Genomic DNA, 26,449 nt, shown 5'->3' with positions numbered 1-26,449 from the left:
AGGGAGGCATTTTTCTCAACGGAGGTATTGAGACTACTCTTCCCAAATAACTTTAGGTAGGAAAACAAAACAAAATAAAACAAAAGAGCAGGATCTGGAGCAGTCTCAGAAGGCTGGGAGCCAATGTGCTGTCTTCTGAGGATGCCACATCTCAGGATGGCAGAACCAGAGCAGATAGCCCTGGGGTTTGTGTTTGTTGATGTCTTCCAGGATAAAGAGAGTCACGGAGCCAAGTGCAAAGCAGTGTGAAAAGGGAGCAGGGGGTACCTGTACCAGGAAGTTGGGGCCATTGTTAGAGCAGCCTTCTACACACACTTCCATATGACTCACAAGAGATGCATGAAATAAATAGTAGCACTATGCTAAGGGAAAGAACAGAAAATATGCATTGTACAAATGTTGGCCATAAACATTGAGATGGCTACATTATTATCACACAAAGTAGACTCCCAAACAAAACCGTTTACCAGGCAAAGTTTAAAGACCATTATTTCAAACGCAAGCTACCCATAAAGAGAACAACAGAAGGTGCTAGCCACCACCCCCAGCTGAACCCCAATGACACCCCAAGACTCAGCCTTTGTGGGACACAGCTAGGGTCAGTGAGTGGGGGGAGATAGGGAACAGCAAAGGGGTCTCCTAGGAAGAGAGGTGTAAAGGACTTAACAGCAGTAATTAGCCTTTCTACTTGATGACGGGAAAAGGGAAGCACTTGCCAAACTCAAAGTGTGAGTAAAACTTCTGAGTTGAGAATTTTAGAAGAATTGAACTGACGAATGGGTGGAAAGGTTGCTTTTTGGAAGTGAAGAGAAAATTTAACTCACAGGTATTATCGGGAATGAAAAGAGGGTCTTGCGGTAGAGATCAGAGAAGATAAAGATATTTCTAGAAATAAACTCAGGAACAGACCGGAATAGCTTTTCTCGAGCAAGGACCTTGTCACTCGTCATCCCTGCCAACCCTAGGTAAAAGCCTGAGGGAGCCATGGTCTTGTGGGTTATAAGCAGATCGTTACCGTTCATTTTAGAACTTGAAGGCGCTAGAGTGACGGCAGACCTGTTTGTCACGCTGCAGCCACAGGCCACCTGGAGATGCTGAGAGGTTAAAGAAGAGCCGTGTGTGTTTACTCAAGGCTCCAGAGCCAGCAGCTACAAGACATTTGAAAGATGTCCAATTCCACAGATGCTCCTTCAGGGGGATGCAGCCATTGGCAGTGCAGACCTGGGTGGTGGACATCATTTTTGGAGAAAAATAAATAAATAAATAAATAAATAAATAAATAAATAAATAAATAAATGGGTGTTGTGTATCCTCAAGGAGGATTTCCCAGTGGAGACATGGGAAATGCACCCTGATGTGTTTGTGTGTACTGGCCCTTCAATGCTTCCATCAGCAGACATCATCAAAATGGCTGCAGCATGGCTATGACCCCAGAAAACCATCCTCAAGCCCACAGGGCACTGTGACCGACTCCTCCCACCCACCATCTTACACCACTCGGTGGCCGCGTGGATTTGCTAGAAAATAATGTAGCAGCATATGAATGAATGATGCACAGAGCGGCGTATGAATGAATGATGCACAGAGCGGCGTATGAATGAATGATGCACAGAGCGGCGTATGAATGAATGATGCATAGAGCGGCATATGAATGAATGATGCACGGAGGCCGGACTCATTCATCTAACAGCACTGCGCTACAGCCGTTAAGTGTATGTGCTGCCAAAGGAATACTAGATGTGTGGCCTGAAAAATTCCCAGCTTCTAAGTAGGAACACTGGCAGACAGAGAAACCACCAAGGAAGACGGGACATTTTAATAACAGCCTCTTGTGGAGGATTCCCAGGCACTCGTTTCCCAGGAAGTTAATGTTGCACCGATAATTGAGTTTCCAGAGAGCTTATCGCCCTATAAAAGGTCAGGCTCCCTGCTCCTTAGGTTTGTAAGATGACAGAAGTACTCACCCCTGAGTACTAGGTGTCCCCAGTATCAGAACAGACCCACGAGCCTCTTTTCCGATGTCTAGATGTTATGGGCGCTAAGAGAAGGGGAAGGGAGTGGTGAGACAGGCAAGAAGGCATGTGACCAGTTAAGAAGCTGGTGTGTCTGGGATGTTCCTGTAGAGAGGGAGAGAGAGTGGGGGAGAGAGGGAGAGAGGGAGGGAGGGAGAGAGGGAGGGAGGGAGGGGAGGGAGGAGAGAGAGAGATGCTGAGAGCACTAGTTCAAGAAAACCTTTGTAAAGGAAAAGAAATAGGCTTAGAAGGAAAATACCCCCGTTCCCATGCTTTATTTGGCAGAGGGGAAAAAAACTGCCAAGGAACCTTTTCTACACCCCCAACATGCTATTTTTTTTTCAAGCTTTCTTTTTTAAGCTTGGTGTTAACATAATATTCTGGTTTCAGTGCTACCAAGAATATTCCAGACTTCACTAGTTCATGACTGGATAAAAAGATCACGTTTACTTTTCCACTAGCATTCATTAAGTTTAAAATAACGAGTCTCACCATGACGTTTTCTTACCTCAGTCATCCTCCTCTCTGTTGTGCTTTCTGATCTCCCCCACCCCCACCCCCACCCCTTCCACAGCTCCACCCCTACCCCCACCCCCCCACCCCACCCCTTCTACAGCCCCCCCACCCCTTCCATAGCCCCACCCCCGCCCCCACCCCTTCCACAGCCCCACCCCCACCCCCACCCCTTCCACAGTCCCACCCCCACCCCCACTCCTTCCACAGCCCCACCCCCACCCCCATCCCCACCTCCAAAAGTCTCCCTTATGCTTCAGTGTTCAAGTGTCTCTCCTCTGGCTTCCACGTACAGGCAAGAGCCTAGCTTATGTCACTTACCACTATCACTTCTGTTTCTATCCATCTTCCTGATCGTGCTATCTGCTCTTTATGTGTTTGCGTATGTGTGCCACATCTTCTTTGTACATCCATCGCTTGGTGGGCGTCTGGACTGTCCTGAATGGTGCAGCCATAAGCAGGGCTGTGCACATATTCCTGTGGCGCTGAGTGGGTTCCTTCAGGTGGTACCCAGTGGTGTGACAGCTTTGTCACTGTCTTGGCCTTCTGTATTTCTTCATTCGTAAAGTTTATTTGCCTGCTTGTTGGTTAGAGCTATTTGTTGCTCTGGTGGGGTTATTTTGGGGGGAGGTGTTTGTTTTGAGTTCTTTATAAACTCTAGATATCAATCTCCTGTCAGATGGCTGGCTGGGCAAGGTCTTCTATTCCTAGGCTATCTCTTTGCTCAGCTGTTTCCTTTGCTGTGAAGATTTTTAGTTTGCTACAATGCCGTTGGCCAGTTCTTACTATTTCCTGAGATGCTGGAGCCCGTTTCAGAAGGTCCTTGTCTTGCTTATATGCGGAAGTGTACTTTTCCTCTAGTAGTCTCGGAGTTTGGGGTATTACAGTTAAGTTGGCGATCCATTTTGGGTTGATTTATGTACTGGCAAGAGGTAGAGACCAAATGTTATTCTTCTGCTTGTGAATAATGCATTTTCCAGCATCATTTTTTGAAGAAGCTGTCTTCTATTTTCAGTGTATCTTTTTAGATTTATTTTAAATTATATGTATGTGGGGGTTGGAGGGAGTGTGTACACATGAATGCAGGTATCCATGGAGGCCACAGGGGGGCATTAGATTCCCCTGTGCTGAAGTTACAGGTGATTGTGATCTCCTTGATGTCAAGGTTGAGAACCAAACTTTGAACTCATAGCGAAAGAGCCATTTCTCCAGCCCTCTAATGTATACTGTCGTTGCTGCTGTTTTTTAATACAGTCAAGAATCTGGGGACTGCACTGTGAGGATTTCTGATTCTTCTATTGTAGTCTATTGGTCCACCTGTCTGTATTTGCCACTATGGCTCTACTGTATAGTTTGAAGTCAAGTATTATAGTCCTCTAGCGTTGCTTCCCCACCACCTTAAGGTTGGTTTAAACCCCCAGGATGTTTTCCGTTTGTGTAATTTAGGATTGTATATTTACTTTCAACACCCAATCTGGTTTTCAGAAAATAGTCTTCTTCCCCATGGCTGCCTCTCCTCCCAGCTGTTTTGAAGGCTCCTGGAGCTACTATCTTTGTATGCTCAAGAGCAGACTCTGATTTCCCATCCCTGCCTCTGCTTCTGGGAACCCATGGGCTGCCAATCCATAGGACAGGGCTCTCTACCAGGCGGCTTCTGGTACCTGCCCCATCTCTGTATGTCTTGTGGCTTTGTTGGGGAACAACATTCTTATCTTTATCTCTTTTACTAAAGCATGGGTTATTTCTTCTTTCTCATTAAAAAAAAAAAATGGAGTTGAAATTGTGCCATTTAATGGAATATTGATTATTGGAGGTGATGGAAGAAGTATAGCTCAAAGAATGTCTTCTATTCACCACAAGGGCTCAGATCTGTCCTAGGGTCAGTGACCAGGCCCACTTCAGCCTGGCCTTCCTCCACACGGCCAAGTAAGTCTCCCCTCTTCCCGAGAGGACTGGCAGTGGTGACCCCTGTTCCTCCACCCACCTCTTCACAAGAATCTATTGAATGGTAAGTTTCAGTCACAAGACCTAGAAGCCATAGCAGGCACCCAAGCCGACTTGGGCCCATGAAAGGCCAGGCTTGCTGATGCAGAGGGTCTGTCAAAACCAGGAGCCCAAGGAGACCCGTGAAACTGGGGCTGGAGCAGTAGAAGCAACAAAGTGAGAGATGGGCTTAGAAAGGGGTTCAATGGCTGCACCTGCAGACATCGAAAAGCCGTGGGGAGGCAACACCTTGTTACAGGAGGGTCCTGCGCAGAGGCAAGCATGGTATGGTTTCGTCTTTATTCAAAGAAGACCCTGGCAGCCTCACACAGAGTAGGTGGAAGTGGAGGCAGAAGGGAAGGTGGTGTCCCAGTGACCTTTGCAAGGTCAGATGACATTAGGGCCCCTGGTTCTGTTAGTGTGGGACGTGGATCCATTTCCAGACAGTTTTGGAGGTAAACCAACACAGATTGCCGAGGAGGCAGCAGTGATCCAAGCAGGCTTCTGGTTTTTGAGGCTAGGTCCTGATGAAACAACCAGATAATAGCCTGTACCTCTCCCAAAGTTTGAGCGACATGGAGTTGAGTAGCCCGCCCCGGCAAGAAGTAACTGCAGGGACCTGTGGTGGGTCCTTTCAGTGTCCCATTAAAATGTTCCAACAGTGAGGTGACCCACCAGCTTCAACCCCCCCCCCCCAAACCAGGCCTCCTTCACATCAATTTCCAGGCAGCAGTACTGTTTTTCATTAAAATTTCTACCCAACCAATTGCTAGGATGAACAGGTTGGGTGTCTCACTCATTGGATCATGCATTCAAGAAAAAGCTTATCAGTGCAGCTCAGAATAGGGCCTTAGAGTCGAATCCCACCCCTGCCACTGGCTAACTGTGAGGCCTTGGGCAGGTTCCTGCAGCCTTTTGTGGTTCAGAATTGAAGAGCTGTCATAAGGCTTGAGTGCTTAGGGACATCATACCGACTGGACTCAGCAGACCCGGGCTGTGGAGAGTTCTGAGCCTGTGCACACAGTGGCCATCAAGTCAGCACCTTTGACTTCTGGTCTCGGAGAGCAGAGACTTGCCTTCTCTTTGATATAGGGAGAATAGCACCCATGCCGAGAGGTGGCATCTTGAAGCAGGGCTTGGTGCATCATGTTCCCCGGGTATGCTAGACTGACTCAAGAAGGTTCTTTCTCTCCCTCATTTAAATTGTGCATTTCCACCTCTATCATGAAACAGAAGCAGGGAAATGTTGCCCTGACACCTGTTACAGGCCTGGGGATTTATGAGTGAGGTTGGGGCTCTCAAAAATTCCCGCCTAGCAGAGTGCTGCTGCAGAGGTGGGGACATGAATGTGGGCACCTTACCCTCTAGACAGAGCAGACTGCAAGATACCATGAGATGCCCCAAATGCCATCCCAGCTCTCTCCCATCCTCTGCCCCACCTCCTGGAAGAGCACACGGCGTCAGCCACCAACCACTCCTGTGTGTGTGGGAAGTGTGAATTCCATGTGCTTTTTGACTTTCGAAGGTGACTGCACCGTTTCCTTTGGCATCATTTGCTTGGCTGCCACCTGGCCACGTCCTTGAGGCGGCCTTTCCCTGGCTTCTCCTGGTTTCTTGGTGCTCTTCCCTGTCTGGCTCACATAAGGCCTTTGCATCTCCACCTGTGTGGCTGTGTGTCCCAGTAGGAGCAGGAACACTTTAAGGCTCACTTCCAGCGTGGAAAGAAAGCTTTGTCCATGTTACCAAAGAGGAGAGTCTTAACAGCGAATGGAGATTTCCTGCAAAGGGTTCCTCACATTGTTGAAATCTATCTCATTCTAACTCTAGCTGTGGCTGTACCGGGTGGCTAATGTAACACAGAGACTTTTCCCTCTGGTGGTTCTGGGGAGCTATCGGAGCAACACAGCATATTCATGGAAAACAAAGTGGAGCGTATGGTTGTCAGCAGCAAGCTAAAAGCACTCTCAGGAGGCTAACAAGCTATGTTTGGGTTTCAGGGAACAGATCCGGCAAGGCCTAGAAGAACTCCAGAAAGTTCTGCCAGGAGGGGACACCTACATGCACGAAGGATTTGAAAGGGTAATCTCGGGACAACTCTAAACTCTCTAGTGTAAAGCATCCCTTTGGAATATCAGTGTAGGGGTGGCTGGTGAGACCAAGCATGTACGTTAGGGGACTGAAAATGCCCAGTAATGAGAGAGCGGTTTCCCCTATAAACTCACTGACAGCTACATTCAAAAGAACCAAGGGAAGCTGGGTATGGTGGTGCACACCTTTAATCCTAGCACTCAGGAGGCAGAGGCAGGTGGATCTCTGTGACTTCGAGGCCAGCCTGGTTTACAAAGAGACTCCAGGACAGCCAAGGCTACACAGAGAAACCCTTGAAAAACTGCACACACACACACACACACCAAAACAACAACAACAAAAACCAAGGGAATGCATTTTTCCTCCTTAACTGCTGCTCACCAAGGGTCTATCGGTCCATGCTTAGACATCACTCATGAACTCTGCCACACACAAGTCCCCTCAGTTTCCAAAGTGTCCTTCATGGCTGGCAGCCTCAATGGCTGAGATGGAATGTTCGTACCTTTGGCTTTAAGGGAAATCTTTCAAAGACTCTGAAAAGATCTGCACCCATGTCAGCAGTTAGCTGACTCAAATATGAGAGTCACTTTACCTGGGTTCTTAGTGAGACCTGGGCAAGCAACAGTAAGAATCAAGATAGCCCTGGCATGCATGCTACTGGACTGGCAGACAGCGTTGGGTAGCTAATGATCTAATGGCATCTTCCTGTGTTTTTCAGGCCAGCGAGCAGATTTATTATGAAAGCAGTCAAGGTAAGATTGTAGCATAAAGCGACATTATGAAGTGTCTCGTACCTCTCAACACTCACCTCTGAAGGAGAATTTTTACATTTCAAAGTACATGTGTGGCACGGTCCATAAGTCCAATACATTCGTTTATCACAAAGAAGGAATATGAAGGAATGCCTAGAAAGATGGGTTATAGCAAGCCAAATTCTACCATGCTGGCCAAGAAACATGATATAAAAGCAATTACAATCTCATTAAGGCTACAGTCTGCCATTCCTAGGAATCGTTTTGCATGGTGAATTCATTAAATGAATAAATGCTTAGATGGGTAGGCTCTTGGATTTTTGTGTCAGATTTAATTACCTTGCCTCTCTCTGGGCTCCTGCAGTTGGATCTGATATTTAGATCACTTGGCTTAAACGTCCCTTCGCTTAAATACTAATGCATAAATATTCTTCATACCGTCCTTAGAGCGAGAAATACAGCAGTCATCTGCATTCTGGTTCGTATTAGTCTCCCCCGTGGGGAACATTCCAGTAGGTCACACTCGTCTCTTCGATGAGATTCCGTATAACTGTGGGGACTTTCCTCCAAATAACCACTTCCTGTTTGATTGTAATTATACTGCAGCAAGCAGGATGGGCCCCAAACTCGCTGAGCGAAATCGACTTTAAGTATTGTTACTGGAAGTCTAAATAATTTTGGAAGAATTCCAGCAGATTTTTCCAACAGCTGTAATACTTCTGGTCAACTTGCAAGTTCTGATAAATATTATGTTTTGGGCAAATTGTCTTCCAAGTGTGGTATAGGTGGTCCAGCTTTGACATTCAAGAAGGACCACTAGAGTTCAAGTGTGGAATTTGCCACTGGCGTGGTGACCATTGGTCACTGGACCTATTTGCAGCGACTGATTGGCTCAGCAGCCGTGTCATCAGGTCCGCCAACATGTAGAGATGTGGCTGAGAGACCCAGATGTCTGACCCTATGAAGGCATTCTTCATGCTGGACCTCCTTGCACGCCTAAAAACAATGACTCTCTCCATGTTCATTTTCAGGGACTGAGCTGATGAGGAGATAAAATATTCAGGGGTCAGTGGGGGTTCCCTGGTGGTTCAGAATGAGTGAGAGGGTCTTCGCTGTTTTGGGCAGGGTATCGGACAGCGAGCGTCATCATCGCGCTGACAGACGGGGAGTTACATGAAGATCTCTTCTTCTACTCAGAGAGGGAGGTGAGTAAGAGCCTCTGGGTCTCAGTGCGGAAACAGGGCCCAGCACGCAGCTCAGAGCTCCAGTGTGTGGTGTGTGCCCGGCATGTGTGAGGAGACCAGAGCCTTTCTCTGACATGATCCCACTCTGTATTCAGGCAAAACAGTTAGTCGTTCTGGGTAAAACATGAAAGTATTTCATATGTAAAATAATCACCATAATTCATTTTTAAAGTCAATTTCATGTCTTATACATGGTAAATTGTTTCCTTCCCAAAAAAATCTACTATGCCTTTATTGAAGGCATTGTATTACTTTAGCAGCTTAAAAATGTCATATAGTGGGGCTGGAGTGACGGCTCCAAGGTTAAGAGCACTGCCTGCTCTTCCAAAGGGCCTGAGTTCAATTTCCAGAAACCGCATGGTGGCTCACAACGATCTGTAATGAGATCTGGTGCCCTCTTCTAGTGTGCTGCCACCATGCGGGCAGAACACTGTATACATAATAAATAAATAAATCTCTTTTAAATGCCATATACCTATTTTAAGTAAAAAGTGCTGGTGCCAATTTTCTTCCTTTTTTCCCTCATATTTTCTACTAAAGCAATAGAGGAGGAAGAGCTTCTTGCAATGCATAAGAGCTTGTCTGCCAGGCTAACATTCAACTTCTCCGTCCAAGAAACCAAGCTGACCAGAAGCCGGAGGAACACTCTTTGTAGCCCTCTCTATTTCTCCTTCCTTTTCCTTTTCTAAGGTTTTTTTCTTTCTGTATTTTTAAGAGATTTTACCAAAAAGAAATTTATTTGTCTTCTGTGCATGAGTATTGTGCCTGCATATATGTATGTGCACCAGTGCCCGTGGAAGTCCCAAGAGGGGGCCAGATCCCCTGGAACTGGAGTTATGTATGGTGGTGAGCCACCGTGTGAGTGAGGATGCCTTCACAGGCCCTTGGAGCTGGAGTCACAGTTGGTTGTGAGTCATCTGATGTGGGTGCTGGGAACCAAACCAGAGTCATCTGAAAGAGTATTGCACACTCTTAACTGCTGAGCTGTCTCTCCGGACCTCCAGTCCTTTTCTTTTCTTTCTTTCTTTCTTTCTTTCTCTTTTTTTTTTTTTTAAGATTTATTTTTATTTTTATTTTTATGTATATAGTGCTCTGCCTGCATGTGAGCCTGCAGGCCAGAAGAGGGCATCAGATCATATTATAGATGGTTGTGAGTCACCATGTGGTTGCTGGGAATTGAACTCAGGACCTTTGGAAGAGGAGGCAGCAGTCTTAACCACTGAGCCATCTCTCCATCCTTCCTGTCCTTTTCTTTCCTTTTTTCCCCCTTTTTTTATTTATGCTCTTACACATTACTCTCCAGGAGGAGGGACTCCCAAGGCCTCATGCCCTAGCTTAGGAGCTACTGGTAGCTGATGGCTGTTTGGAGAGAGAGCCATTTTCTTTCAGAGATGTGGTTACTGGTAGGTGACCCATCTCCCAATGGATGAGCCCACAAATGTATTGAAGTCTCATTGCAGGCACAGGCTCTCTCAGACCCAGGTAGAAATTTGCACAGAAGGAAGCAGATATGAAGTGGGGTGGGACAGACACTGGACGACATTATTGGCAGCATTACAGTTCCCTGTGGCTTTTGACCACTGTTTGGTTTAAATTGAACTCCATCCACAAGTCTGAAGTAGTGTGTTTGTTCTTTCTGAGCTTGTCCTGGCTACGCTCTAGAGACACACAAGAAAGCAAGGCGTCGTTGCTGGGCTCTACCATGAAATGCTTTCCTTTACTTCCTACTCCCATGAGCATCATGCCTGGCATGGGAAACACAAACTTACATGACAGATGCCATGGCCATCTGGGGAGCAATACGTTTCTGTATTCTAAACTTAAAACTATGTGCTGGAATGTGAAATGACTATTTCGGCACCAAATAACAGTCAAATAAAGTTAAAAAGCCCTAATAAGGAAAGAACCGAAATAAAAGCAAGCGATGAGTGTGAGGGGTTGAGGGTAGACGTTAGCTAGAAGCAATTTTAGGTATGGCACATGCAGACTTGGAAAGTGCTCAGCATGCCGATGCCAACAGAAGAAAGTGTTCCCAGAGAAGAGCTAAAGAGCACGAACCCTCTTTTTCTCTGTGATACCCCACAAATCCCAGCTACAGTAGAGGAGCCTCAGAGTGGATGTAGATGGGGTTCAGGCTAGGCCGTGTCTCAGAAGCTCATTTCATTCTGAATGCAGCAGGAAATATTTCCAACACAAAGAAGAAAAAGCATGGCTGTCCCTTCTAGAAGTCGGTGTGAGAAACAAGTGGGTCTGACCTCTCGTGGAGGAAGGGATTGTCACCCGAAGCAGCACACGCACACACACTGGCGCCTGATGCTTCTGGTTTATTGAGCATCTTCTCCACGTGGTCCTTTGTTCTATCCAGACCCAGAAAACAAGTGCCAAAGCAAGCCGAACACCATCAATAAATCAAACAGAACACTAAGCCAAAACCTGGATATTTTTCAGCATGTTGCCTTCTCGATGACTATAGAGAAATCCCTGGCTACTCCTCCAATGCTGACTTATCATTAAACCGCTTTGCTCTGTAGCCATGAGAAAGCTCTGGTTCACAAAAGATGCTGACTGTAGAGGCATCACAACAGTAGAGAACGCTATGCAGGTGACCACATTTAATCCCCTGGATACGTTACAGAACAAGGTTAAGCATCTTCCCAGGCATATCTGGTGCCAACGGCCACATTCCTTTGTAATAATGTGTTGCCATCCCAAGCAGAAAAAAAAAAGTATGCCAATAAAAACCTACTTCAGGAATAACAAAGGTGGCCTTTTTTGCCTGCATGTGTGATACGATTTATGTGCCCCAATCACTCCTCTTCCTCCCACGTCCTTCCAGAGCTGTCATTCAAGTCTGCTTTGGCAGGAGGCCCCACTAAATTGGCCACTGTCCTCTGGTCCACATGCTTTACATGATGAGCCTTTGGTGGAGTACGGGCTCCTTGGGGTCTAGACTGCTGCTTTACTGTGTCACTGCCACACAGTAGGTGATCATCATTGATGGCGGTCTTGAAATCCAGAGGAGGACACCTGCCTCTATGACTCCCTTTACCATCCTCTGTCTCCTCAACAGGCTAACAGATCCCGAGACCTTGGTGCGATCGTTTACTGCGTTGGCGTGAAGGATTTCAATGAAACCCAGGTATGAGCCCAGATTCCCCTCCTGCTCAGAAATATGCTGAGCTCAGGAGTGATGGACCGCAAGTGCACTCGGCGTGCCGGAGGCATCTGTAGAACTCATGCCCTTTAAGTAGGATGTTTCTCCAGGAAGCTCCGCAAGAAGAGCTTTCGGCTGTGTGAATAATTCAGCATCCTCTTCTGAGGTTTCTGGGGTCGTAACACAGACCACCAGGGCACATTTCTCTCGTGTTGACTTTCTAGGTAACATTAAGTCACCAAGGGGTCAACACAGGTTTCAATGACCCTAGAACACTTTCTGAAAATTGTAATTTGGCGAGTACAATTTTCCTTCACCAGTGATTCTTTTCTGCTTATTAAAATGTATGAATAGTTGGAGACGTGTGCCCAGAAATAGACACCTGCTAGCATCCTAGACAAGAGCTCGTTCATGTGGCTCATTGCTGTTATTGTTACAGTGGCACAGTATTCGCAGTAAGTTATTAAGTGAATAACATAGGATTACAAAGCAGTGCAAATAGTCCTGTCCACTTTTAGGGGGAAAATGCGCACGTATTTGCACTGAAAACCTGTGACAGTCTATACATACCCAACTGTCAGTAAGGACTAACAACAAATACAGAGAGGCCAGTTATGAGAAGACCTTATTTTTTCTTTCGTTTTAACTCGTATAGTTTTCCTTAATTTTTAAAGAAGCAGTGTGTTATTTTTGCAATCAGTGAAAACAATGAAAAACAAACTGCCATGGCCTCTGTATGCCAGAACTGTAAATGTTGGGGGTCCCTGGTCATCTGCTCCTTGTCCTGTGTCTTCTGCTTCTTGAAGCAGAAGATGCAATGAGTCCGTCCCTTGTGGCATCTCTTGTCAGCCTGGTGCGACAGCAAGGCGGGGATTTGGTTTTCAAGTTTCTCTGAGAGGAGTGCAGTCCACTTGATTTAGGTAAACTTACCAGCAGATATTTGAATGAGAAACAAGCCAGTGGTCCCCAAATCTACAACTGCTTCACCCCGAGTCATGTGTTCATCCAGCTGGGCAGTCTTACCTCTGCTCACAAGAAAAAGATTCAAACAAATTCAAACAAACAAACCAAGGATTGGTGCAGGAGCAGGCGCCGCCCCCAGCCTCTCCAGAGAGTCCATGGTTAGCTCATTAATGCTGAGGGCCCCTCAGTGAAGAGGCCCTGAGGCTGGTGAAGGCCTCAGGTTCCCCTGGTTTCAGAACATTGGTGCCCCCGCCCCATACAGTATGTAGTAACTTTCTGAGTCTTCCACAACCATGCCTGACACGTCTCTGCACGCATTTGTGTGTCTGCCTATTCTCAGTTGGCTCGGATTGCAGACAGTAAGGACCACGTGTTTCCTGTGAATGATGGCTTCCAGGCTCTTCAGGGCATCATCCACTCGGTGAGTACAGGATTCCTCTGAAAGAAAGGCTGATCCGCAGCTAAGATCGCTCTTCCTCCCTCTCCTTCCAAACAACCCCCCCCCACCTCCTCCGCCACCATGCACACTGTTGTTTTTCTGCTTGAGAGAACATTCCCTCACATAGCTTTATGTCTACCGTGCCCTGGGTCTGCCTTCAGCCTTTCAATCACGTTTCTTTTCTTTCTCCTGGACCAACTCTATCCCACAAGTTGAAGAGGACCCTGCCCTGGCAGCACGCCAAAACCCCATCAGCCTGTACTCTCAGAGTCTGCACTTAACTTTCTCCTAGCCTACCAGGCAGTGACTAAACACAGCTGCCCACCAGCCAAGACAACACCTGTTTTATAAAAAAGCATCTAACAAACTACAAAGTAAAAAAAAAAAAAAAAAAAAAAAAGGCACACAGGAGTTACCCTTACAACACAAATCAGCTCTGTGACCATTCCCAAGGCACCCCACTGCAGTCAGCCAAGGTGGGTCTCCAAACCCAAACACCAGGAATGCCTTAGACCAGGGATGTCTGTAAGCAGACGTTTTCAGGGTTGTGGAAAACAGTCTTACTTCAGGCTGGGAATTTCTGTCTGAAATATGTGCAGACTTACTTTATTGAAAAGAGGAACTTCCTACATTAAAGAATGTTTGGGGGAAAAAAAAAGAATGTTTGGACGGGCCAGCTGTGTGGCTCAGTAGGTAAAGGTGGTTGCTGCCGAACACAACTACCCGAGTTCAATCCCCAGAGAGCCCACATGATGGAAACAGAACCAGCTCCCTCGAACTGTCCTCTCAACTCCACGTGCATGTGTAAAACTTGCTGGTGTCGCTGTGCCATACTTGGTAGTATGAGAACCAGAACTCAAGCACGGCGGGAAGCAGCAGCCTCCTACTGCAAAATATTAACGGCGGGATTGGGGGACTGCCCTTGCATCCTGTGGAAGCTGAGTGGGGGAGGGGGCGGACCATATAGGAGGTGGGTGATCCAGGGGACAGGAAGCCTGATGTCAACCTCTGTCCCCACAGAGGCTGGAGAACAGCAGAGTTTATCCAGGGTGGTAATGACAGCGCTGGCTGTGGGTGGCTTCGAGGGTGATAGGAGTGATGGAGGAGAAGCCAGCACATTGGCCTGCAACGAATCTGCAAAAGCAGTGAAGGGTTTTAACTGCACCTGCAGGCAGTGAGTGGTGTCGCTGAAGCACTTGTTTTAGTTTTAGTTTTAAATGAACATACAATAATTGTACATTTCTGGGGTCAAGGGTAATACGGCCAGCTCTATTTTCTGAGTTCTAACCAAGCCCAACCCCGCTTGGCTTTCGAGATCATAAGAGATCAGACACACTCAGTGTTAAATAGCTATAGATATGTGATATCTCACTACATACACACGACTGTAGACAGTGTGATACCTCATTACAAACACAATGACAGTGTGATGTCTCCGTACATATACACTACTGCAGACAGTGTGATATTACAATACATTTATACAATGTGCAGTGATCAAACTAGGGTAATTAGCATCCTCGATGCCATGTCACTTCTTTGTCTTTGGGGTCCTCTCTGTCCGCGTACATCAGACCATAGAGACAGTGGCCCAGTCAGAGCCCCAACACCACAGCAGCTTCTGATGGGGCCAGATTCTTTTCCCTGTTGAAGCTCTCTCATGAACCACATGCCCAAGGTTTTTCAAGAGGCAGTTCCTACACAAATAACCAGCATTTCTATCTGAGTGAATCTGTCCTGTCCTTGAATATTTCAGCATTTAAGGACTCGCCCAAGCTCACTGTGAGCCAGGATGTTGTAAAAACCACCTTTCCCCACAAAGTGAGATACTCAAGGATGTGTTACAAGTTCCAGCAGAACAGTGTCCCCAAAAAGGAAAAAAATAATAATAATTGCAGACGTTAGTCTCCACACTTTAACTGATGGCTGCATTCTTAGGAGCTTTTATCTGGGAGTTACATCGGTTTTGATCCTCCCAGGACTGGAACCCCGTGTTTATGGTGGTTGTTAACTGGTTTGCTTGGACAGAGAGAGACAAGTATGGTGAGGTTCATCCTTCTCGAGTCAGACAGAGATAATTATGGCCTAAGCGCTGGCTGGCTGCTTTTAAGAGGTGGGTTCTGTTTCCTCTCCAGTATCAGAAACGAAAGCCATCATTCCCCCCATCCTCCGCCCCGCCCCACTCCAGGCTCCCACCACCACCACCTCCACCACCCCGCCCCGAGGCATCCACTCCTGCCCATTCCAATCCCTATCCTGTGGCTGGTTATCTTCTTGTTATAAAATAGAGCTGGACTCAATTATCTAAATGGGATTGCAGAGCAGCTTTTGGTGACTCAGACAGGTCTCAGAGGTTTCTGCATTTCCGGGCCACAAATAAAGGACCAAGGGCTAATACTGATCCACCAATCAAAGGCTCACTTCACTGGGAGGCTGGAAAGGTGGCTCACACCATTGCTTGCCTGGCACTTGCATTACCCCACCACCAAAAAAAAAAAAAGAAAAAGAAAAGAAAAGAAGAAAATGCTGATTGGAAGCTTATTGCTGTAGACTTTCAGTTCTAAGCGAAGCAGGAAGTGACCCTGTCCCAATAAGGCAGAAAGTCTTTCTACGGGAGACACCCATAAAAAATAACACATGAAGTCAAATTGTAACAAACAGTATAAAGAAATGGCATAGGCCTCAGGTGAATACTGAGGGGGATGGCAGCGACCCAGGCTCCTTTTAGAGGATAACTTGGAAGGTGAGATGCAGCTGTCCTTGAGATGCAGGCTTAGAACTGCAGGGTGTGTGGTCCTGAGGTGGTGCCTGGTGGAACGAATGGCCGAGTATAAGGTAGAGCTTAGCAGATGAGCTGAAGAAGCAGGCAGCCTCCAAGGCCGTGATGTTTGCTCTAATATAGTCACGTGCAGAGTCTGGGAATAGAGCAGCCATCCCCCTAGGCTTGGGACAGGAAGTCATGGTGGCATCTTACCCACAATCCCCTAGAAGATGAGTAACTACCATATTTTCCAGCATATGAGATGACTTTTTGACCCCCCCAAAAATCCGTGCCAAAGTCATCTTATATGCCGGGTACTTAGCTGCAGCTTGCTTCCCCTTGCTTCATATGTCTGATGCATATAGTGAGGGGGGGGTGGGGGGAGGGGCGTGGCGCGGCTGATTCCCCACTTTGTGCGGGGAGTATGTAGCAGGGAGGAGCAAGCTACACACATCTTCCTGTCCCTCGAGGAGGAGAACGTAAGCGTGGATTGGCTCTCCACCAGAACCCACGTCACAATTCCACATGGCTTCTGCGGTCAGGCACATTTAGATGGTATGGATGAAGATGCAAGCTGTTATTTCCCTGAGGCACTAAGGCTCCCATATCCTGAGGATGACAGACGGGGCCATTCAGGTGGAAAGAAAAGCCTCACATGTAGGCAGGACATGCCTGCCCTCTCAGGACCCTCAGAGTTATTCCTGCTTGTTTCCTAAGAACGTGAGGATAAATTTTAAAGAAAGAGGCCACTAGTTTGTCTTCTTTCACTGCGGTTCATTGGAGAATTTCCACTAACCACTACTTGAATTTATCACCGACTCTCCAGTGAAACCAGAAGGCAACCATCTAGCCGTGGTCCGGGGCCCTCATTTGCCTTTTCAAAAGTGCTGTGGGCAGTGACACCAGAAAATGCATGAAAACTGGATCCAGAGATCACCGAGATGGGTTGGCAGCTTTGATTCTTGACACTTGGCCCAATTACGGTGATGTTTTGTCCCCAGCTGTCCCTGCTTACTGCAGAGTCTGGAACCAGAGGCAAGTTATGGGAAGGGAGCCCAGGTCTGGCTCCTCGCCGCCTGCACCTCAGAGGCTCCCCTCCCATAGATGCTTAAGAGTATGCCTGGATTCCTATTAATTGGAGCACGAGTCAGCACACGCAGCCTCCATTCGTGTTTGATCAACAATAAACAAGTATTGAGCAAACACTGGCAAGAACCCCTCTGTAGGATCAGCAAACCGGCGACATATCTGCCCCATAAGTACATTTAAATTTATTTTTATTTTCCTGGGCTGACTTCTCCCTTCCTTTCATAGAAAGGTAGAAGAGATGTAAGCCCCCAAACTGGCCTGGACCTTGGTGAACTATGACAAAAGGCAGAGTCTATCTTCCAGGCTTGATCTCCGACCCACAGTTGCAATCCTCCACTGGGAGCTGCTAAGGGTTTCTCTCAGTCAGAGCCCACAATGCAGCCCTGCAGTCCCTGTGTCCTGCTTCAAGGAACTAAAACTCTCTCCAGAGCGAGCATCTCGGCAGCAGTAGCCTTTCCCTTAAGCCAGCTCATTTCTCAACTTCAGACCCGCTTCCCTTCTTGAACCCCATCCAGCTCCAGGCTCAAGACTCCCCGAGGCACTGATGGGTCTCTTCCGGGAGACCATCCTAATGTCTCCTGCCGCATGCGCAAGCTCTTCCCTCCCAGAACCCCAGTAGCAGCCATTCTGGGAGCCTCTCTTGGATCTCTTTCTTCCCATAACCAGACCCCTCCCTCCACCGATGCCAAGTTGAGCAACCCCAGAGGCTACCCATTTGTCTTTTTTTTTTTTTTTTCTGGCACCATGTCTTACATATTTACCCACTACAAAGCTGCCCAGGGGACTGCACAGCATGCGTGACCTGTGGAAGACCCACGCTGAACAATAGCTGGGCATTTTGTGGCCGAGCAGAATTCCCGCAGTCCCTCCACGCCCCTCCCCTGTCTTGCAGCTGTAAGAGACAAGAGACGGCACTCTTGTACTGGCAGGCTGGGATACGAAATAAAAATAGAACCAAACTGCAGTCGCTGGAGTAGAGCGGAGAAGTTTTGAAAGGAAATCGCTTGCCTCAGCAGTCATTAATTACACTGAGGCTTTGCAGACTTGGGGCCAGGCATTTCTCCTGCTTTTGTTCTCATTCCACTTATTAAGAAGCTCCAGGTCACACAGATTCCCACAGCGGCAGCAGAGGCCAAGGCCTCAGGAGCTATCTCCTCAAGTCACAGCTCCCTCTGCGGGCCTCTGAAGCGCCCTCCTCTCTCTAGGAAACAGTATCCTGGATTTCACAGAAAAATGGTCCCTGAGAAGCAAGCTTGCTGTACTAGCTAAGTGTTCTTGGGGGAGTGGGAGGTGCTGCTGCTGAGCAAACTGGGATCCTGGGATCACAAGGCTATCGCAGCTTTCCTCCTGAAAACATGGTAGGAACATGGCTGGGTGGGGAAGCAAACAGTGTCCTCAGTCTCCCAGGCTTGTCCTGTCTGCCTTCAGAACAGACTCCCATTGGGCCTGGAAGTTACAAAGAATGTCATACTTACCCAGGCTGGAGATGCAGCCCCAAACGTTCGTTCACACATTTTAAGCTTATGTTTTCTTTATTTGGTATAGAAGCACATAAAATCACTGGGCCCCAGGAAGCTACATGTAAAATGCTCAGCATTTATTTTGAAGGCTGACATGGACCTTGGCCCTTTCCTGCTGCTAACAGATGTGTGGCCATTGGTTAAAGTGTGCATTGGAATTTAATTAGGAACTGTGTCTGACTTTGTTAATATCTAATTGATAAATTACAGATTAAATAATCTGAGTTCATAGAATGCTCTGGAAAACATTAGTGAGCCAGTTGTCTGGCTCTTTCTAGTAAAGGGCCCCAGGCTTATCCAACATGCCTCCTGCCATCAGTTGTGACACTGAATGGCCCTTTCGGGGAAGCCCAAGTCCCACCCTATAAACACAGACCTCCGTCAGTTTCCTAAACAAAGGCAGTGAGGTTTTTAAAAAACCAAGCTACCCACAATCAAACCATCCACAACATTATGGTTTGAAGATTATCCATTAAAAAGATGGAGATAGCAGAGCAGTCTAGCAAAGAGCGATGGGAACAGTGGCCTCGTATTCAGGAAGCCCACGAATTATACAGATAATGTAGAGAGCACGTGAGTAGGTTTGCTGTATTAAGGGCACACAGAAAGTGCCCCCTAAATTCATTTTTTAATCTAATAAATGTTTAGTGTCTCCGATATGCCAGGTTAGCTTTTGTGAAAACAAGAGTGGATACCAACAGATCCAGTCTTTACCCATGAAGTGTTTATATCCTGACCGCAACATCTTATAACGTGTGGCCCTTCCTTGAAGGATAACAACAGCTGATCTGAATTGTAGGTAGGTGCAGATTTCTTCCCTGCTCAGATCTCCTGGACTCCGTGGCAGGGATCAGAGCTTCTGGAGAGGGACAGGGAAAACAGATTCAGCCAGCCAATGGGCAGTTATCCCCCTCTGGATCCGCCCACTTCGATTCAGACAGCCAATGGGCAGGTATCCTCCTCTGGATCCGCCCACTTTAAGCCTCCAAAATGTCTCAAAACTAGACCATCCCTTACAACAAATAAGGTGCCAAAGAGCATGCCCTGAAGGACTTTCTAGAGTGCATAAACACAGGAGGCCTCCATGATGCAATGGAACGAGGAGACCGGCCTGTTTTTAGCATACAAAACACTTCAACAGAAATAAATATGGATTGGCTGTTTATTGGAGAAAGAACAATTTTAAAAGAACGAAAGCCGTTTTGCTGCAACACGGGAGGGTTAGCAACTGCAAACAGTCACGCTTTCATTTTAAAAGATTCTTTAGAATTTCTGCATAACCTGAGAAGTTTATGATAAATGGAGTTAGATTGGAATTTTAAAACCTCATGTGTAGCCAGGGCAGGTCCACAGTGTTTTCCAGGGCGGGTGTGTGAAATCCGCTCCCGGGGCCCGTGGAAGCTGTTTTTCCACCTGCTGTCCCTCCTGCTCACCCAGTAACCCAAACTTCAAAAGTGACTACCCCAGAACAATGCACTGCCCTGTTTTGTTTTATTAGATTTTTTAAAAGATTTATTTATTTTATTTATTGCATATGAGTGCTTTATCTGCAGAAGAGGATATTAGATTACATTATAGATGGTTGTGAGCCACCATGTGGTTGCTGGGAATTGAACTCAGGACCTCTGGAAGAGCAGGTGGTGCTCTTAACCACTGAGCCATCTCTCCAGCCCCTTATTAGATTTTTTTTAAAAATGTGTGTGGGTGCTTTGTCTGCAGGTATGTATGGGTCCACATGCATGCAGTGCCCTCAGAGACCAGAAGAGGGCGTAGGATTCTCCTGGAACTGGAGTTACTTACAGAAGGTTGTGAGCTGCCATGTGGGTCCTGGGAACTGAACATAGGTCCTCTCTTTAACTGCTGAGCCATCTCTCCTGTCCCACATTTCATCTGTTTAGGCTTTCTTGGACTCGCCTGTTTTTTATGTGGAATGTCTCCACACATTGGTGGGGAAGTGATATTAACTTGGGTTAACTTGGGCTAATGTGAGGTCATTAGCAAGTGTTGGATTAGAAGCATGGATACATTTGAGACGAGGCCACCACCCTGAGGATTGCAGGGGCAGAAGTGAGGCTGTGGTGGCGCACGCCTTTAATCCCAGCCCTCGGGAGGCAGAGGCAGGCAGATCGCTGTGAGTTCGAGGACAGCCTGGTCTACAAAGTGAGTCCAGGACAGCCAAGGCTACACAGAGAGACCCTGTGTGGAAAAAAAAAGGGGGGGAGGGGAGTGGAAGCTCACCTGGTGGTGAATGTATTTGTCTCCGGGTGTCCAGTGCCAGCATCACTAAAGCACATTTCTTGGTGCTGAGTTTCCATGAAGCACACTTGCTGCCTAGTGTCCGGGGAGTTAACTGACTGGGGATTAAAGTCTGTCTGGTTCTGTCTACAAGACAAAAACCTTGTAGTTTTCCTTGATCTCATACCTCCTTCCTTTCTGTTAAGTTGTTTAAAAGGCAGCTGTAGAGAGGCAGAAGGCAGAAAGAGAGGCTTGCCGGGACATTAGTCTGGTCTTTGTTTACATGGTAAGGGGGCATCTTTGTCACCTTTGTATGCGGGATAGAGGGGGGGAAAAAGGAAAAAAAACCTACAGGGGAAGGTGGTGTGAGTCCCCTTACAGGGATGGAGCCAACCTTGTAGTCCGCAAGGGAAGCTGGGAAGTGTAGTCTTTGAGCAGGAAATAATTAACTTCCAATCCAATATAAATTTTATCACCCGAGCCTAATTGATTTTACAAACATAACATCTCTGTATGTGTCTGTTGTTTCATTTGACTCCCCTTCCTGATCAATGTTTTCCTTACTCTACTACACGGAAGAGAAAGAGGAGGCCAGGTTCACAGGGCCGGGGAATGGTGAGGCTTGGAGTTAAACGTGAGGCCATGCAGAACCTTTGTGTCCGGGTTCTTGGTACAGCTCTGCTGGTCGAGGCTGCCTTAGATCAGGCACTATGCCATGCTGTGCCTGCCTGACTAGACTTGGTCTTCCTGTCCGAGCTAGAGCTCCGGGTAGGCTATGCTTACTGCTTCCCCTGCTGGGAAAAGCTGATTCTTTGGGGGATTACATGGGTTGCCCAGGGCAACACCGGTGACCTGGTTACCCCCCAGCGCAGTTTCTAGAGTCCTCACTTTCACTCATCATTTTAAATGCTTTCCAAAAATTGGCATTTGAAAAGTTCAAAGAATCATCAAGGACCATGGGCCGAGATCCAACTCCTCACTGAAGGATATCTAAAGCACAGGGTGATCTACCCCTCTCCCCCCATCCACTGTGGGCCCCTCACCTCACCTCTGACATCACTGGAGACCTGTGTAAATCTCTTCCTTTCCATTCATTATTTTTTTCCTGTAGTGATTTCCTGAGGTACCATACTGTAAGCAACAGAGCAATGGAACCACTGAACTAGTCCACTCCATGGGTGGGAAGAAAGGGTTATTGTAAACATGATAGCTGCATGGCTGTCTCTAAGATGGGGGGGGGGGGAGGGGAGAGAGAGAGAGAGAGAGAGAGAGAGAGAGAGAGAGAGAGTAGCCAGAGGCATCTAAAGGAGCCTAAAGCCATGACTGTCTCTTAGAACAGAGAAAAAGAGACTGGCGTGTGCCAGGGCTATCTCTTAGGAGCAAGAGAAAAACAAAAGGAGAAGCTCTGGGGGTTATAAAGGAAGCTGGCTGGGAACCCTATAAACTGGAACCTCCTGGGAGCTAGCACAGTGGAGAAGGAGGAAGAAGGCGGTAAGAGGAGCTAGGAAACTAGCCTGGGGCCTTTGTATGCAGAAGAGCTGCACCTCAATAGGGGCATGGATGCCCTAAGGTAAGAAGGGATAAGGATCAAGGCTCTTTTGGGCAGAGACCGGTTGACTGGTTTCCCAGGAAAGCTGCGTGAGTGCTTTTAGCTATTCACCAGCCAGCGATCCAGCCCAAGCGGAACCCATGCTGTCATAGTTAGTGGCACTGCCACTTTAGGGGAATTTGGACCTAACAATGTAAGCCATAGCTCCTCCATATCTACTGCTGCCTGGGCCATGGCAGGGGGGCGGTGCGGGCAGTGGGGTGGGGGGGGATGAGCTCCTCGCTTTCAGAGTTCTTCAGTCTCTAAACCAATCTGCTGTTGGCTGCAGTTCAGGCGAACTCATGACAATACTGTCTGGGCTGCTGATAACCACCACAAGGAGGTCATACCATCCCCCCAAGACCCATCCAACCATTAAGACTTTCCTACCTTTTGAAACCAGACATTTCAATCTAACAGGGGCTTACAGTCCCAGACCAATGCTGTCTCACCACCCCCGCCCCCCCCCCCCAACTGATGAATTTTATTCTACTGGCAGTCATGGTCTTTTCCAGATGTTTGAAATTAAGGTTGGAAAAGCTGTTTTTACTTGATTGAATCATAGCACTTGGCTGACAGCTCTTGCCTTTTATACGCTCCCTAGAGTTATCAGCTAAGTGCAGACACTTCGAGAAAATGATACAGCGTGTGTTTATTATGACAGGGCCCGTTAGTGTGTCTGTAGTCAAAGAGCCACTGAAGTTTCTTTTACCAGATCCTGGTTACACGTTAAGAGTGGTTCAAAGATGTCAGTGGAAACTCAGGAACTTACATGAGAGGACATGTCATATGCTTGCTTTGGGAAATGGAAAAAAGACAGACCCAACAGCTCAGCTTAATTCTTGTTCTGTTTTGAAGTCTTCAGTTGTAGGTATTCCATGCTTGATGAGACTTTCTAGAGGAAATCTGAGGAATTTTTACAAAACGTCAAAACCCAGCCCTGTGTTGTTCTGAGGCCCAGTCCCTTTAAATTAGCCCCACTTCCTTCAATGTGGTTTGCTTTGGAGATCCCTCCCTAAGAACATATGAAGTGGTCCACCAGGCTGGAGAGCTGACAGGAAGCATATGGTGGGGAAGGGTCATCTCCTCTTTCTCCTGTAGGCAGGAGCCACCCGAGGAAGTCAGTGTCTGGTCCTGGGGTACTACTAAAGGCCTAAGATAAGTGGACACGAGGATGCAGACGGGGAAGCTGCACACCCGATCCCAATACACTTGGGATTGTCCTTGCTGTCAAAGGGAATTAGGATCTCAGCATTGAAACAAAGTGCTCAGAGTCAGGTATGTGGGGAACTTCCAGCTCCAAGGGAGACACACAAGGGAGACATGTGACATCCACAACATTTCCGTTGTCACTGCAGTTGAGACAGGGGTTAGCAGGAGTGAGATGCTGAGGCAGGAAGGTGTAAGTTTCAGCTAAAGCTGAGGGGACCACCGCCCAAACACAGAATCAAGAGGAAACTAAAAACAGAGAGGGTCAGGGGAAGACAAATTACAAAAATTCCACAAAGCTGTGGCCCAAAAATGTGCATTAAAAACAGAGGGGTTGGAAGAAGGCTCGTGCGGTAAAGCGGTCCCTTAAAAACCTGAAGCCCTGAAGTCTAGCCTGAGAACACAAGTTTAAAAAAATAAGTAAATAATCTCAGCCGTACGGGGGTAGGGACAAGCAGACCCCTGGGACTGGAAGACCAGCCAGCCTAGATGAGAGACTCTTAAAAACAGGGTCAGATTCCAAGGAACAATAGCCAATGCTGTCCTCTGGCCTCTACAACTCACATGTACACACATGAACACACACACACACACACACACAAACACACACGAGAGAGAGAATGAGTGAAAATAAAACTTGACAAAGAAAGAAATGTCGCTTTTCCTAACTCCCCAGGGTAGCGTTTCCTAAAAGCCTCGCTTGTAACTACGGACATGCCTTAAGTAATTTTTCCTGTCTCATCATCTGCTCTCCAGATAAAGATATTTTTCTTAAGCTTGTTTGTCCATTTCCTTTTATGCTGCTGCTCTCTGAGGACGCCCAGATTTCTCCCTGGAATGGGTAAATATAGCCTCTTCTGAGAAACTGGTGTGTTTTCATTGCACGGATTGAGATGTTCCTGCGTATGCCTTCCGCACTTACGGCTGGGAGGCTTGGAGCCGACTTCACTGCTCACCCAGATGAGCACATCTTTCCTGAGCTCCGTCCTCCCGCCGTCTTCCTTCCATTTACCCTTGAATCCATCCCCTGCCTTGTCATTTATTGCCTTTTCCATTTGATTATACATTGTGGTAGGCAGACTGCATAAGAATGAGGAAGGATAAGAAGTTTCTCTGCACAAGCATCCGTGCAGATAAATGGGCATTTCCCAGGTCTAAGAGACACATCCCTGTTTTACAAACAGAATTTTACTAATTAAATCATTAGTTGGTTTAACAAATACCATTTCATGGGTTCCGAAGCAGTACCTTCCAGCTCTCTGAGCCAACTCAAATTTCATAGAAAAGTAAGCCCAAGCCATATTCGTCTCACAGATGAATTCAGCACCCCAGTATTTGTTTAACATACTTGGCTGAAATGTTAGAGCCTGTACTCACCAAGGGGTAGAATTCATGGACGGTGGAGAGAAGCTTACGTCCCACACAGAGCCTTCATAGTACCGCGTCCCGCATGACTCAGCTAGAGGATGCACTCCCATCTGAACAAGGGCAGAGGTCGGTCGGCCTGAAGAGTGAGGCCAGCATGTAGCCTGCCAAGCGCGCCAGGTCAACTTTACAGACCTTTTCTATCAAAAGAAGTCTAAGCAGCGTGACCACCATGCCGGTGGCAAGGGGGCCATTCCACGGTCTCTCCTGCCATAGCTGTGTTCCTCCTCTCTACTGTCCACTCTTTGTGCCTTACATGTCCACCATGCTCCCTGCTTCCCCCAACTGTGCCCCCAGCTGACCGCACTAGTCTTTATTAAAGTCCCATTCACAGCTGCCTTTTCTAGGCAGCACTTAGCGTGGTATCTCAACTGTTTCCCCATAAACCTTCCTGTTTATCCCCTGCCATCTGCCCCTACCTGGGACTAACCATTGTTTACCATGTCACATGAAAGTCCCATTTCATTGTAAGGGACTAATCCCCCAAGCCAAAGTGCAGCCTTCATCACAAGATCAACTCCCATCTTGGTGGGACCTATGGATTGTTGACATGTTCACATCCTCCCCAGGGAAGGGATTTTAGACATAACATTTGTAATGCTATATAGAATCTCTTGGTTCAAAACAGGACTCCTGTATAATAGGTTTAATAAAAACCTATAGTAAATACTGAAGGACCAAGTGAATGACTGCTTCTCATGGCTGTCTGGGCACTCGGCACAGCTGGCACAGCTGGCTCATTAGTGCATGGTGTTGACAATGATGCATCGCCCACCATTTCTCCTGTACTCTAATGTCCTTAAACTTCTTTTTCTTGTACCTTAATTCTCTATTTTAGTAAAACAACACAGTCATTGATTATTGTATTTCCTCTCCACCTAGATTTTAAAGAAATCCTGCATCGAAATTCTAGCAGCTGAACCGTCCACCATATGTGCAGGAGGTAAGTTGAAATTAAGTGCTAATCTCTTTCACTCAGTTGATAATATTTTGAGTTCACACCTATATTTGGTAAGGGAGTAAAAGTGGGACAAGAGGCGGGTAGGTTTTTGAAAAAAAATCAGAAATTATTGATTAAATCTGCTATGGGAAAAGGAAATGAGAAGAGAAAATACTGGTTACTGGAAAGCCTGAAATTGGCTGTCAGACCCCGTTCTGTCACGGGGCATGAGTACAATACTGGCCTCTCACATCAGTGCAGGGCTGATCACCACACCACCACACCTGCAAGTGAGCTGTTCTTCCTCATGACAGCCCTACAGACCACACATCAGAGGGTCACAGTCCCTTGGCCTCCCCGGAAATGGTGTTCTAAATATTCTGTGTATTTGCTATATTTGTCTTAATTGCTCAACCTACCAGGCCTTACAAAACAGTGAGTGGTACAGAACTGCAGGCATCACTATAAGGCCCTTTACAATTTATGATCAGTGGAGGAACTCTCTAAAGGGCAGCCTTTGAGTCACAATACCAT

At 47.1% G+C, this 26,449-nt stretch overlaps 1 protein-coding gene across 1 annotated transcript in view; it reads left to right on the top strand.

Annotated features, from left to right (window-relative positions):
• The window catches only part of Antxr1 (ANTXR cell adhesion molecule 1), a 190,325-nt gene that overhangs the window by 39,763 nt on the left and 124,113 nt on the right, over window positions 1-26,449 (top strand). Inside the window, exons 4-9 of the mRNA XM_051154860.1 lie at window positions 6,506-6,587; window positions 7,315-7,348; window positions 8,474-8,553; window positions 11,663-11,731; window positions 13,050-13,130; window positions 25,858-25,918. Of these exons, the coding sequence (XP_051010817.1) occupies window positions 6,506-6,587; window positions 7,315-7,348; window positions 8,474-8,553; window positions 11,663-11,731; window positions 13,050-13,130; window positions 25,858-25,918 (407 nt within the window). The remainder of the gene's footprint in view (window positions 1-6,505; window positions 6,588-7,314; window positions 7,349-8,473; window positions 8,554-11,662; window positions 11,732-13,049; window positions 13,131-25,857; window positions 25,919-26,449) is intronic.

Source organism: Acomys russatus, chromosome 13, assembly GCF_903995435.1.
Source record: "Acomys russatus chromosome 13, mAcoRus1.1, whole genome shotgun sequence".
Classification (NCBI taxonomy): Eukaryota; Metazoa; Chordata; class Mammalia; order Rodentia; family Muridae; genus Acomys; species Acomys russatus.
Note: the sequence above shows the minus strand (reverse complement) of the source record. Positions and strands in the feature narration are given on the sequence as shown.